Source organism: Pan troglodytes, chromosome 19 (assembly GCF_028858775.2).
Source record: "Pan troglodytes isolate AG18354 chromosome 19, NHGRI_mPanTro3-v2.0_pri, whole genome shotgun sequence".
NCBI lineage: Eukaryota > Metazoa > Chordata > Mammalia > Primates > Hominidae > Pan > Pan troglodytes.
The window spans coordinates 58,718,871-58,734,637 of record NC_072417.2 but is presented as its reverse complement, the minus strand read 5'-3'; the positions used below and the strand labels follow the sequence as shown (position 1 = coordinate 58,734,637).

The 15,767-nt window shown below is 39.4% G+C and overlaps 1 protein-coding gene across 7 annotated transcripts in view; it reads left to right on the top strand.

Annotated features, from left to right (window-relative positions):
* Positions 1-15,422, top strand: part of DNAH9 (dynein axonemal heavy chain 9) — a 377,141-nt gene extending 361,719 nt beyond the window's left edge. For all 7 annotated transcript variants that reach the window (XM_063799007.1, XM_016932363.4, XM_063799008.1 and 4 more), the window contains 2 exons: positions 7,554-7,943; positions 14,974-15,422. In XM_063799007.1, the coding sequence (XP_063655077.1) occupies positions 7,554-7,943; positions 14,974-15,201 (618 nt within the window). In that variant the 3' untranslated portion in view covers positions 15,202-15,422. The remainder of the gene's footprint in view (positions 1-7,553; positions 7,944-14,973) is intronic.
* Positions 15,423-15,767: the final 345 nt, after the last annotated feature.

The window sequence follows — 15,767 nt, the reverse complement described above, 5'->3', positions numbered from 1 at the left end:
CACCTCATAATAAAACTGCTGAAACCAGGGATAAAGAAAAATTTTAAAAGCAGCAAGAGGAGAAAAATAAAAATGATATTTAAAGGATCAAAGAAAAGAATGATGGCAGACTTCTTGTCAGAAGCTGTGCAAGCCAGAAGAAAGTGGAGAACTATCATTAAAGTACTAAAAGAAAACAACTGTAAACTTAGAATTCTTTGCCCAGGAAAAAATAGCTTTCAAAAAAGAAAACAACTGTAAACTTAGAATTCTTTGCCCAGGAAAAAATAGCTTTCAAAAAAGAAAACTAAGTAAAGATGTTTTCAGACAACTGAAATAATTCATAGCCAACAAGCCTGTGGGACAAGAAATGTTAAAGAAATTTCTTAGAACCTGGGAGGCGGAGGTTGTGGTGAGCCGAGATCACACCACTGCACTCCAGCCTGGGCAACACAGCAAGACTCCGTCTCAAAAAAAAAAAAGAAAGAAAGAAATTTCTTAGAAAGAAAGAAAATGATATATGGAAATTTGGATCTAAACAAAGAAATAATGGTCTCCACAGATGGTAAATATGTGAGTAATATGAAAGACATTTTTACTCATCCAAAATCTTTTTTTAAAAATAATAGACTGTTTAAAACAAAAATAATAAAAATTTACTGTGGGCTTTAAGCATATGTAAAACCAAAATGTATGCCAACAACAGCATGAAAAATGAGAGGAGAGAAATAGAAGCATATTGTATATGATTCTTACACCATATGTGGAGTGGTATAATTTTGAAGTTAGTTAGGGTGTGATGAGTTAGAGATATGTATTGTAAATCCTACAGTAGCATTCAGCAAACTATTGGCCAACAGGCCAAATCCAGCCCACAACCTGTTTTGGCAAGTAAACATTGGAACACAGCCACAATCATTCATATATACATTGTCTATGGCTATTTTTGTGCTACAATAGCAGAATTGAGTAGTGTCAGCAGAGATCATATGGCCCACAAAGCCTGTAATATTTATTTACTATTTGACACTTTACAGGAAAAAAAAAAAGTTTGTCAATTCTTGCCCTAGAGCAGCCAAAAAATAAATGAATAATCTACAATTATTGTAGTTACTGTATTGGTAACTACATTAAATATAAACGGCTTAAGTGCCCAGAGTACTGTTTAGAACTGCCAGATCCAATTTTTAAAAAGCAAGACCTAGCTATATGCTGTTATGTCAGGAATCCTGTCTCCAGACCACTCCTACATTTGGAGATTTGCTAGAAGGACTCATGAGTTTCAGCATATGATTGTATTAATATATATGGCTAAAATTTGTTATGGTGCTGTAGTAAGAATACACACATAGCCAGATCATAAGGGAAAAGACATAGGTGGAGTCAGGAGAAATCCATGTACAGGTTTCCATATGCTGCCTCCCTCTCATGAAGGATCACATAGAGTGCATCCTCTCTCCAGCACTGGAAATGGAGTAACATTTGTGTAACATTTCTGCCCAGGGAATTCCATTAGAGACCCCAGCACCCAAGGATTTTATTAGGAGCTGGTCACATAGGCACCCTCTGTCTAGCACATCCAAAATTCCATGCTTCCAAATGGGAAGTAGGTATTCAGTGTAAACCAAATTGTTTGCACAGTCTGGATATGGTCAACCACCCTTTTCTATTAACCGTTAACAAGGAGCTAAGTTTCTAGATGCCAGCCACAGGCCAACCTTGCCAGCAGGCATTTCTAAGGATAGCAGTCTCAAGCTTGCCCATTAACTCTTTCAGCACAGCTGATTACCAAAACAAAGGACAAAAAAACTACGTATCCAGCTAAACACAGGTTAGAAGAAAAAGATGAGAAAAAATATAATATAAAAATACTAATCAAAAGAAAGTTGTAGAGGCTATATAAAAATCAAACTAACTATATTTTTAAATAAGCAATATTACCATGGATGAAGAGGAGTATTATATAATAAGTCAATTTGTCAAGAGGATATAACAATCCTAAGTGTATAGGCACCTCATAACAAAGCGTCAAAATACATAAAGCAAAAAAATGATAGAATCAAAAGAAGAAATAAACAAATCCACAATTATAGTTGGTTTCAAAACTCCTCTCTCAATATTTAGTAGAACAAGTAGACAGAAAACTAATTAGGATAAAAAAGACTTGGCAAAATTATCAACCAACTTAACCAATTTTACAGACACTCCAACAATGTCAGAATACACATACTTTTCAAGACTACACAGAACACTCACCAAAATCAACTATATTTTATGTCATAAAGCAATATGAGAGGATTAAAATCATACACAGTATATTAACTGACCATAGCATAATTGAACTAAAAATCAATAACAGAAAGATATCAGAAAACCCACAAGTATTTGGAAATTAAATAGCATATTTCTAAATAATTCTAACTATATTGAATAAAATAAAAATAAAAATATATAAAATTGGTAACATGTAGCTAAAGCAGAACTTAGAGGGAAATGTATAGCATGAGATGCGAATATCAGCAATGAAAAAAGTTCCCAAATCAATTATCTAAGCTGCACCTTAAGAAACTAGGAAAAAAATGGCAAAACAAACCCAAAGTAAACAAAATGAAGGAAATAATAAAGAGTAGAATTAATGAAAGTGAAAACAAAAAAATTATAAAACTTTATGAAACCAAAAGCTGGTTCTTTTTAAAAATGAATAAAATTAATAAACATTTACCAGAATTTATAAGAAAAAAGAAAAAACAAAAACTTGAAAAAATCAGGATGGAAGGGGAGATACCATCATAAATCCTATAGACATTAAAAGCATTATAAGAATATGAATAATTTTCTGCAATTAAATTCAACTACTTAAATGAAGTGAACCAGTTCCCTATGAGACTCCATCAAAGCTCACCCAAGTAAAATGTATAACCTAAATAGCCCATATGTGTTTAAAACATTGAATTCATGACTTAAAATTTCCCACAAAGAAAACCCCTGATCCACAAAGTATCCTTGGTAAATTCTACAAACATTTAAGGATGAAATAATACCAATTTTACATAAACTCTTCTACTTCCAGGAAGATGGATAGACTTATGTTTCCCTATTCCTCCTGCTAAGTATAAATAAAAACCATGGCCATTTTATATAGAAGAAACATAAGACTCTGGAATATGTAGAGAGGAATGAAGACTATCTACGAACCTCAGGACCCAAGAAGGGACATGAAAGTGAGTTTCTTGGATTTTTTTTATGCCTCCTAGACCTCAGAATGGGAGAAAAAAAAAAAGCCAGCAAGCCAGAAATACCAGTGGATGCAGACAAAACAACAACAAAACTGTTCTCTTCAGCAGAGAGAGATGAACCAGCAAAGAGACAGCCTAGCAAGACAGAAAACTTATAGACAATAAGCATGCTACTTCAGCCATACACCACAGAAAAAACAGGAATCCTTATCATGATTGAAATGTTTTGTGTCTTGACTGTATCAATGTCAGTATCTTGGTTGTGATATTGTACTATAGTTTTTCAAGCTATTACCATTAGGGGAGACCAGGTAAAGGGTACACAAGATCTGTCTGTATTATTCCTTACAACTATAAATATACCTATAATTATCTCAAAATCATAAGTTTAATTTTTTAAATCACCATACAAAACCTGCAGATGTTTATAACAGCATTATTTGTAACTGCCAAAACTTGGAAGAAACCAAGATGTACTTCAGTAGGTAAATGGATAAACTGCAGTACATCCAGACAGTGGATTATTATTCAATGCTTTTAAAAAAATCAGCTATCAAGCCATGAAAAGAAACAGAGGGAACTTAAACACATACTACTAAGTGAAAGATGTCAATATGAAAAGGCTACATACTGTATTATTCTAACTATGTGACATTCTGAAAAAGGTAAAACAATGGAGGCAGTAAAAACACTGGTTGCCCAGAGTTAAGAGTGAGGATGGCATGAGTAGGTCAAGCACAGAAAAATTTTAGGACACTGAAACAATAATGATGAATATGATACTATAATGGTGGATACTTGTCATATACTATAATGATACAACATGATACTGTATTTGTACAATACTATAACGGTGGATACATACAATTATACTGCAATGACATATGATACTAAAATGGTGGATACGTGGCATTAAACTGTAATGATACAATATGATACTATAATGGTAGATACATGTCATTATAAATTTGTCCAAACACATAGAATGTACAACACAAAGGGCAAACCCTACGGTAAACTATGGACTCTGAGTGATAATGAGGTGAATGCAGGTTCATCACTTGTAACAAAGGTACTGCTCTGGTGGGGAATGTTGATAGTGGTGGAGGTTGTGCATGTGTCGAGGCAGAAGATATAAGGGTAATCTCTGTACTTTCTGCTCAATTTGCTGTGAAACTAAAACTGCCCTAAAAAAAAAAAAATAAAGTATATTAAAAAAAGGCATAGAGAAAACTTCTCAACAAATTTTATGAAAACAGAATTAACGTGACACCAAATACATTATGAGCAAATGACAGATCAGCTTTTCTCATAAACACAAATGCAAAATTCCTTAGCAAAATGTTAACAAATCAAATCACACAATATAAGAATAAGATAATATGTCATGGCTAAATGCGGTAATCCTAGGAATACAAGATTAGGTTTAAGATTCAAAAATCAGTCAGTGAAGTTTACCATATTAATGTGCTAAATTTAAAAATCATGTGATCATCTTCATAAATGCAGAAAAGATATGATCATCTTCATAAATGCAGAAAAGGCGTTTGACAAAATTGAACACCAAATCTTCATTTTAAAATATCAAAAAAAACCCCAGAAATCAAAGGAAATGTCAACTTAAAGGATATCCAAAGAAAACATATTTAATTGTGAGGGACTGCCTGCCTTCTCTCTAAGTTTGGGAACAAGGCAAGGTTTTCCATCCTCATCACTTTTGTTCATCATTGCCATGAATGTCCTTGATAACGTGGTAAGGGAAGACATGGCTACACAGATGGGGTCTCATAAAACAAAGTGAATGATCTTCTTTGATCATTTATTTTGTCCTTTGCACTAAATTTCATCTTTATACTTAATGTTATTTTGTTAAATAATCAGCTATTTAAAGGGAAACAATTATTACATAAGCTATACATTGCAAGTAGCAATGAATTATCACATAACTACAGATATGAGGAAGACCGTATTGTCTCAGAAGCTTGATTTGGGCTCAGAGATATAAGCAGCATATTAAACCCATTTCTCAGAAGCCTGTGTACACTAAAGCAGAGATTCCAAACAAAGGAAACAGTTTTTTTCTATTTTAACCTAATAATGATATTCATTTCAGCAGATCCTTAGGGAAATCTACCAGAAGAAACTTGCTCATCAAATTCGGGTTTGGTTGAAAGTGATAAATGTTGGTGGCACATACAGGGCTCTTTTACATCCCATGGAGCCTTGATGTGGCCTCAGATTCATCACAACACCCTGCTCTGGTCATTCACCTCAAAACATCTGGATAGACACGTGGAATGAAATCTATTTTCTATCCCTGTAATAAAGTCCTGTTACTTGGGGGAAAATGTTTGTAATTCACACTGTACTCATTCAGGCTGGTCCATCTGTCGCTGCTCTGATTAGGGATATTGGTCTTTTCTTTAAAACATTGAGGTTTTTATGTCTTAAAATAGTCCGGCCACCAGACACTACGGTCTAGAAAGTGAATTCGTAATAATTATACTTCATGTAGGAAGTTCATAAAGAAGTTACCAGTTTAGTTTATTTCTTATAAATCAGGAGCCTCTGGCTGTCACTCAGGAGACTGAAATATGTTCATCTTAAGGTAGGTATGCTTAACTGTTTTTAAGAATTCCAAAAGTGGGCCAGGTGCAGTGGCTCACGCCTGTAATCCCAGCATTTTGGGAGGCCAAGGCGGGTGGATCACCTGAGGTCAGGAATTTGAGACCAGCATGGCCAACATGGTGAAACCCCGTCTCTACTAAAAATACAAAAATTAGCCGGGTGTGGTGGTGGGCGCCTGTAATCCCAGCTACTTGGGAGGCTGAGGCAGAATTCCTTGAGCTCGGGAGGCAGAGGTTGCAGTGAGCTGAGATCGTGCTACTGCACTCCAGCCTGGGTGACAGAGCAAGACTCTGTCTTAAAAATAATAATAATAATAATCCAAAAGTGGCTGGGCGCGGTGGCTCATGCCTGTAATCCCATCAGTTCCGGAGATTGAGGTGGGCAGATCACCTGAGGTCAGGGTCAGGAGTTCGAGACCAGCCTGGCCAACATGATGAAACCCCATCTCTACTAAAAATACAAAAATTAGCTGGGCATGGTGACAGACGCCTGTAATCCCAGCTACTCAGGAAGCTGAGGCAGAAGAATCGCTTGAACCCGGGAGGCAGAGGTTGCAGTGAGCAGAGATTGCGCCCCTGCACTCCCGCCTGGGTGACAGAGCAAGACACCGTCTCCAGAAAAAAAAAGAATTCCAAAAGTTAAGAGAAAAAGTTAGATCTAGAATTCCATGTGCCAGTCTCCTGTCCCACAGGCCAGGAGACTCCAGGCCCTACGGAGGTGAGAACATCTTACATTTTAGCAGTCTGCCCTTGATGAGACAGCCAAACGCTGTCAGGTGCCCTAACACCTGTTACAGAAACCACAACAATAGAAATGGGGTCTTCAAGAAATTGCCACAGATCATTGGCAGAGCCAAAGTTACAAAGTTTGCTTTAAAGATGGTGTTCAGTCCGGGCGCGGTGGCTCATGCCTGTAATCCCAGCACTTTGGGAGGCTGAGGTGGGCTGATCACTTGAGGTCAGGAGTTCAAGACCAGCCAGGCCAACATGGTGAAACCCTGTCTCTACTGAAAATACAAAAATTAGCCGGGTGTGGTGGCAGGTGCCTGTAATCCCAGCTACTCAAGAGGCTGAGGCAGAAGAATCACTTGAACCTGGGAGGCGGAGGTTGCAGTGAGCAGAGATTGCAGCACTGCACTCCAGCCTGGGCGACAGAGTGAGACTCCGTCTCCAAAAATAAAAAAAAATAAAGATGGTGTTCAGTGTAAACCTTTCTTTACAAATCCTATCTAGCTGTTGAAAGAGTGTCCCTTAAAGTTGATTACATATCCAATAGCTCGATTTCCGAAGGAAATCCCTGATTTGGGGGAATATAGATCTTTGTAGGCACTGGCTTCTTGGGTTTCTAAGCTGCATGCAGGAGAGTCATGGAATTTAAGCTTTAGGCTAGGGTCATGTGGCACTGAACCCACAAGTGGTTTAAGGTCTGCAATGGGAAGCAATTGTGTCTTTTGAAACACTGTGAGTAGACAGTTGAGACTCTGACATCAGAGCAGGGAGGGTTTTCAAGGACCAGCTTCTGTGAGACAAACCTTCCAAAGCAAGTACTAGACAGGACAGTCATTGTGTCACCTACCCCTGGAGTTATGTTCAAATGACATGAACAAGGATGGATAACCCTGGGTGCCATGAGCCAGGGGTCTCTGAGGCCAGGTGTTTTCAGGGACTTCCCACCTTCTCACGCTTTCCCCCTCCCATTCTTTATCTTCAGGGGGAGCTGACTATGACCAGCCACATGGAGAACTTACAGAATGCCCTGTACTTCGATATGGTGCCAGAGTCCTGGGCTAGACGAGCCTACCCTTCCACAGCAGGCCTGGCAGCCTGGTTTCCAGACCTCCTCAACAGAATCAAGGAGCTAGAGGCTTGGACGGGTGACTTTACAATGCCCTCCACTGTGTGGCTGACAGGCTTCTTCAACCCCCAGTCGTTCCTGACTGCCATCATGCAGTCCACGGCTCGCAAGAATGAGTGGCCACTGGACCAGATGGCCCTGCAATGTGACATGACAAAGAAGAACAGAGAAGAGTTTAGGAGTCCTCCTCGGGAAGGGGCCTACATCCATGGCCTCTTCATGGAAGGTGCCTGCTGGGACACACAGGTAAAGCTTGGAATGAACCAAAGGGCATCTTTCTGGGGGCTGACTAAATACACATTGCTTCCTATGAAGTGTGACTACTAAAAGAGATATTCCTGAATCTTTTTCTCTAGCTAACCTTCTTTCCTTGAGGCCATCAGGCCATTTTTATTTAGCCAGGGGTGGTGCAAAGAGCATAAGCTTTGCAGAGGCAGTAGAGTGGAGAGGTTAATAGCAAGGGCTTTGGAACCAGACTGGCTGGGTCTGAATCCCAGCACCACCATTTATTAACTCTGTAACCTTAGATATAGTTTCACCTTTCCAGACCTCACCTGTTAGATGGGAGAAGAGCGTCACTGTAAAAATTAAATGAGCTAATATGTAAGACACTTGAACAGTGCCTGGCACATAGGCAGTGATCAAAAAGTGTTGGAGTCAGCTATCTCTGCTGCTGCTGCTGCTGTGTGTCTGTTACCCAGGCTGGAGTACGGTGGCACGATCTTAGCTCACTGCAACCTCCGCCTCCCGAGTTCAAGCAATTCTCCTGCCTCACCTCCTTGGTCCACTTTCCACATTCATGAGCTCTCAAAGGGCAGGAATCTTCTGCCTTTTATGTTGTCCTATGTTGGCAAAGAGGAGCCAGTAGATATCACTTAAAGTGGCATTTTGAAAGGATTCCTTATCAAAGGCTAATAAAAACGTGAGTCACATGAGATTGGAGAAGATGTTTTGTCACCAGTAAGAATATGCAAATAGAGATTTACTTGGTTAAGTAGTACCCCCCAAAATTCATGTCTAGGTATAACCCCAGAATGATTATTTAGAAATAAGGTCTTTGCAGATGTAATTAGTTATGATGAGGTCATACTGGATTATCATGAACCCTAAATCCAATGACCAGTGCCCTTATAAAAAGACCACACAGGTCGGGCACAGTGGCTCACACCTGTAATCCCAGCACTTTGGGAGGCCGAGGCGGGCAGATCACCTGAGGTCAGGAGTTTGAGACCAGCCTGACCAACATGGAGAAACCCCATCTCTACTAAAAATACAAAATTAGCCGGGCATGGTGGTGCATGCCTGTTATCCCAGCTACTCGGAAGGCTGAAGCAGGAGAATCGCTTGAACCCAGGAGGTGGAGGTTGCAGTGAGCCGAGATCGTACCATTGCATGCCAGCCTGGGCAACAAGAGCAAAACTCCGTCTCAAAAAAAAAAAAGAAGACAACGACCACATAGATGGGCACAGATATGGGAACAATAGACACTGGATTATTAGAGGGTGTAGGGAGAGGTGGGGGTTAATAAAAACTAACTATCCGGTACTATGCTCACTAACTAGATGAGGGGATCCATACTCCAAACCTCAGCATCATACAATATTCCCATGTAACAAATCTGCATATGTATCCCCTGTATCTAAGAGTTGAAATTAAAAAAAAAAAAAAAAGAAACTAAAAGGAAAAGAGATGGAAAATTTTGTTGAGACATGTTTTATAATGCTTACCGTTCTAGTGGATATAGCAAGTAAAGTCTCATGGAGTACTATTAGCAGTAGGAAATGTATTCATTCATTCCCTGTAGGCTTGCAGTTAAACAAATTACCTCAAAAAAACAAAACAAAGAAGACCATGTGGAGACACAGAAGAGAATTCCCTATGAAGACAGAGGCAGAGATTGGAGTGATGTATCTACAAGCTGAGGAATTCCAGGGATTACCAGCAACCATCAGAAGCTAGGAAAGGTATGGGATGGTTTCTGCTTCAGAACCTCCAGGAGGACCAACTCTGCCCATACTTTGACTTAGGACTTCTGGCCTCCAGAACTGTGAGATAATATGTTGTTTCAAGCCATCAAGTTTGTGGCATTTTATTATGCCAGCCCTAGGAAAGCAATTCAAGAGCCAACAGAAAGGACAGTAAAGTAGGGTAATGTTTAGAAAGCCTGAATCTTGAGAAGGAAATTGACTTCCCTCTCTCCACCTGAACATTTGCACAAGATTCTGTCAGTGGAGATCATATATGGATTGCATTAGGTATAAGGTGGCCTAGAGCAAGCCACAGCTATTAATAGAATCCTCCAAACCACCAAAATGAGAGAAGTACCAAAAGGAAAGTAGGCAAGAAGCTCAGAAGGAAAGTCAATGACACTGGAAGTGGGGGAATGATATCAGTTTCAATTGTCAACCTCCCATTTTTCATACCTCATTGTAAATAATAAAAACTTCCCCAAAATCAATACTTCTTCACCAAAAGCTGTTGTTCTCAAAGGTTTTATCCCAGAAAGATGTCGGCAAAAATGGAAGAGTCAGGACCTCCTAAAATCCTCTCCTCCATAAAACAATGAGAACATTCACAAAAACTGAGTCAGAATCAACTTTCTTAGAATTCTGGAAATTAACCAAAGGCTTTCAGCAATCCAAGAAGTGTTTATTCAAGCAAAACAGCTGAATCTCAGTAGGAAGAACAGTCTATGGCCTTTTAACTTGTCTATTCCCATCTCAACCCAACCCCTAGCTTGGAGGTTACCTATAAAACCAACAGACCACAATCACAGTGAAACCAGTAGCCTGGAAACCAGTGGAAGGGGCAAAATGGGGTTGGAGCACCTTCAAAGCCCTGTTCCCCAACCCCTAACAAAAAAACTGTCATTATTTTGCCTGTCCAGGGATTCCCTGGACTCACAAGTCTTTATTTCACCTGAGTTGGAACTCACCCAGGGCAACAGTCTTTTTCCCCAGGGCATTTGTTGAAGACAATCAAAGACAACTGCTTAACACTGCAGTTTGTCTGAAGCAGTAGATAATAGTGGTGCAAACAGTAGGCTAATCAAAAAGCTTAAAAGGGCAAGTCGGAGAATAAGATGGCCATGGGGGGCTTTGAAAACCCCTGACATGTTCCTGGAAATCTAGGCCATGCCTATGTGCAGATCTGTGCACACACCCACAGCTGTGGACATGCTCAAGAGAGTTGAGAAGGCTGTACACTCTAGCTAACCTTGAGGTTCTAGGAAAACAGGGGAGTGAAATCTAAGCAGAGTTTTAAACTGCCTGGCTAAGCATTGAAGGTGTGCTCCAACACTTGCACACAGCCACTCAGCCAAGACTTTGTGACTTATTGGTTCTAGGCATTTGAGAAAATCTGTCCAATTATTTGGTGACCTCTAAGCTAATAGAGCAGGCCACTTCAGTGGCCATACCTGACAAAGAATATAGACTTTACAGAATCAGTTCAGAAAAGTCACTAAACAAACCCTGACAAGAGAGAGAATATGATTTGCAGAGTGGCCACATTATTTAAAATGTCCAAGTTTTCAACAAAAAAATTATGATATACAAAGAAACAAAAAGCAATGGCCCATACACAAGGAAGAAAGCAATCAACGCAAACTATTCCTGAGGGGGATCAAATATTGGACTTGCTAGACAAAGACTTTAAATCAGCTATTTTAAAGATGTTCCAATAACCAAAAGAAACCATGTCTAAATAACTAAAGAAAATTGTGTGAACTATGTATCACTGAATAGAGAATACAAAGAGAAAAATTATATATGTTTTTAAAAGAATAAAGTAGAAACTCTGGAGTTGAAAAATATAATACCTAAAATGAATACTCAGTAGAGGAATTCAATAGCAGAATTGAATAGGCAGAAAAATCAGCAAATTTAGAATCAGATCAATTGAAATTATCCAGTTAGAAGAAAAAAAATGAGAAAATAAAGAGTCTCAGAGACCTGTGGGACACCATCAAGCATACCAACATATGCACAATGGTAGTTTAGAAAGGAAAGGAGAGATAAAGGGACAGAAAGACTATTTGAAGAGATAATGACCCAAAACTGCCCAAATTTGAAGAAAAACATTAATTTACATTAATTTACATGTCCAAGAAGCTCAATGAAATCCAAGTAGAACAAACTCAGAGATCCATACCAAGACATATTATAGTCAAACTGGTGAAAGATAAAGAAGAAAATCTTGAAAGCAACAAAAGTGGCTCATCACTTAACAAGGGGTTCTCAATGAGAGTAATAGCTGATTGCTCATCAGAAACCATGAAAGAGAAGGCAGTACGATGGCATAGTCAAAATGCTGAAAGAAAAAGACTATCTGCCAAGAATCCTACCTGCAGCAAAACTCTCTTTCAAAAGTGAAGAAAGTGAGACATTCTCAGATTTTTTGAGAGAGAGAGAGAGAGAGAATTCATCACTAGTAAACCAGCCTTATAGGAAATACTAAAGGGAGTCCTTCAGGCAAAAGGAAAGGATACTAGACAGAAACTCAAGTCCACACAAAGATATAGAATATTGATAAAGGCAATTACATATGTAAGCATAAAAGATAGTAAAAATGCATCTTTTGTAATTTTTATTTCTCTTCTAATTTAAAGGACAACTGCATAAGGAAATAATGATAAATCTGTGTTGATGGATAGAAATGTATAAAGATCTAATGTAAATGATGAAAACAGCACAAAGGAGGGAGAGGGAATGGAGCTATACAAAATTAGCTTTTGTATACCATTGAAAGTAAGCTGGAATTAGGCTGGGCACAGTGGCTCAGGCCTGTAATCCCAGCACTTTGGGAGGATGAGGTGGTTGGATCACTTGAGGTCAGGAGTTTGAGACCAGCCTGGCCAATATGGCAAAATTAGCCAGGCATGGTGGCACACACCTGTAGTCCCAGCTACTGGGGTGGCTAAGGCAGGAGAATTGCTTGAACCCAGGAGGCAGAGGTTGCAGTGAGCCAAGATCATGCCATTGCACTCCAGCCTGGGCAACAGAGCGAGACTCCATCTCAGAAAAAAAAAAAAAAGTAAGCTGGAATTAATCTGAAATAGATTGTTATGTACATTAGAATATTTTTTGTTTTTTGTTTTTTTTAAGACTAGGTGACTTACTTTGCCACCCAGGCGGGAGTGCAGTGGCATGAACAGGGCTCACTGCAGCCTCAACTTCCTGGGCTCAAGCAATCCTCTTGCCTCAGTTCCCAAGTAGCTGGGACTACAGGCATGTGCCACCATGCCCGGCTAACTTTTTTGAATTTTAATAGAGATGAGTTCTCCCTATGTTGCCCAGGCTGGTCTCCAACTCCTGAGCTCAAGAGATCTTCCTGCCTTGGCCTCCCAGGGTGCTGAGATTACAGGTGTAAGGCACCATGCCCAGCCTTAGAATGGTAATTGTAATCCCCAAGGCAACCACTAATAATTTAAAAAATAGTAAACAAGGGAAATTAAAATGATACACTAGTGTATATCTGTTAATACAAGAGAAGACAGTAATGGATAACTAGAGAAATAAAAAAGACATAGAAAACAAATAGCAGATTCTACTTAATCAGTGATTACATTAAATGTAAATGGATTAAGCAATACAATTTTAAAAAGGCAGAGATTAGCTAAATGAATTTTAAAAAACAAACCATGAAACCCATCATGATCCAATTATATCATTTCCACAAAAGACACGTTTTAGATTGGAAGATACCAACAGGTTAAATGAAAACAGATGGAAACATATGCCATGCAAACAGTAACCAAAAGGCAGCTGAGAGGCTATACTGTATCAGACAAAATAGACTTTATAAGGTAAAAATTGTTACTGAAAAATAAATAGGATAGAAATTATAGAGACAAAAAAAGGACATTTTATGAGAATAAAAAGATCAACCCATCAAGAAGATACAATTGTAAATATGTATGCACCTAACAAAAGAGCCCCCAAAATATACAAAACAGAAACTGACAGAATTAAAGGAAGAAGTAAACAATTCAACCATAATAATTGGAGCTGTCAATACATCCTGTTAATGGTGACTGCTAATGATCATAGAGTTTCTTTTTGGGGAGATGCAAATGTTTTAGAATTAGACAGTGATAATGATCGTACAACTTTGTCAACACACCAAAAACCACTAAATTATACACTTTAAAAGGATTGGTTTTACAGTATGTTGGGGAAAAAAAAAAGAGGTTCTACCTCTGTTCCTATTCCTTGCTATACACATTCATCTCTGTGGGGCAAGGAGGTCCCCACTGTTTACCTTAATTCTGTTACTCACCATCCTTTACCTCATCAGCCTCTAAAAGAAGTGAAGAGCTACATCCTTCCCTTTAAATAAATTTCACACAAATAAACCAAACTTTGTCCATGGCATAAAGGCCTCAGAGTCACATGGACACAAAGAATCTGTGAAACACTCTGAATCAGCATTTCCCAAAGTATGGTCCATAAGGCACTAGTGCCATGGGAAATGAATAGGTTGCAAAGAGAAAGGTCCTGTTGTCAAATAAGTTTGGGAAACACCAGGTTAAATAAACTGTTTTCTTTATTGCTAGGACTTCTTGTGTTCAGTGTGGTAGTGTACGTTGTAAAACGTCAAGTCCAGAATATGGTAAGCACCACTTCCCAAATTTATTGGACCAAGGGAGACTTTGGCTCCGCAGAACATTTCTCGGGACTAGTAGGAAAAATTGCTCTGTACAGCTGTATTGAAATAGCTCAGAAAATCATAGGGAGGCCTCATCTGGAAAGCTACAGGATAGTCAGGTCCACATTACATGAGTAAAGATAGAATGTAGCCCTCTCCACTCTAGAGGATGGAGGAGGTTGCATATGAAACAGAAAAGAAACAGAAACAGGACATAACAAAAGCCTTAAAAGCTAACGCATTTACTGGCAGAAACTGTGTCTTACTCATTTTTAAATCCCCAGCACCTAGCCCGACATCTGGCAAATATACACATTCGATATGCTCATGAAATGAATTAATGAAAAAACAAACTAGGGGAGAATCAAGCTCCAAAGGGATTCATTTGTATGTGATAATAGCTTTTGGAACTCTGCTTCACCTGATTTAGGCTGAGAAAAATAGAAACGTGTTTCTACATATCAGATGCATTCCATCAAAGGCTGCTGAGAAAACCTGGAAGGGGGCAGGCATAAAGGCAGCCATGTCAGTCCAGTCTTTCCTCCCTTGGATCTGCTGACAAGAGCAAGGCTGGTTGGCTGGGCCCTGGGTCTGATCTAAGGTGCCTCTTCTCATGTTTTATCCTCAGGCTGGGATCATTACAGAGGCAAAGCTGAAGGATCTGACACCCCCTATGCCTGTGATGTTCATCAAGGCCATTCCTGCAGATAAGCAGGACTGCCGCAGTGTCTATTCCTGTCCTGTGTACAAGACTAGTCAGCGGGGACCCACCTACGTGTGGACTTTCAACCTGAAGACTAAGGAAAACCCATCCAAGTGGGTTCTGGCTGGAGTAGCCTTGCTTCTCCAGATTTAGCATCCTGCAGAGCCACCGAGAAAATAAAAAAGCTGGGCTTGGAGGCTGCCCAGAGGGACAGGTGGATGAAGGGTCACCACAGACACTTAGAACGGTAAGAAACCATGAGCACTCACAATTCTGTAGAATTCCTCTAGAGAACTTGGAGAGGTGTGCCTAAGGTGAGGCTGAGCTGAAGGAATGTGGGCCCAGGTTTCTTAATAAAATGATTTACTCTTCAACTGTGTCTGGCCCAGGATTTGAGAGCTGCTGAATCATAAATGATCATGTAGAGACCAAGAGAAACAAACCACAAGGGCCCTGACCTTGTTACACAACACTATCCTAGGTGCTCTTCTTCCAGGCTACCCCACGCAGTCCTTGGACCAGTGGCATTGGCATCACCCATGAACCGGAATCTCCATTTTAACAATCTCTCTGGAAAATCTGTATGCACATTATAGTTTGAGAAACACTACCCTGGAGCAGGGGTCACCAACATTTTTCCATAAAGAGCCAGTTAGTGAATACTTTTAGTGATTTATAGGCCACAATGCCTCTGTTTGAACTTTGCAACTTTGCCGTGG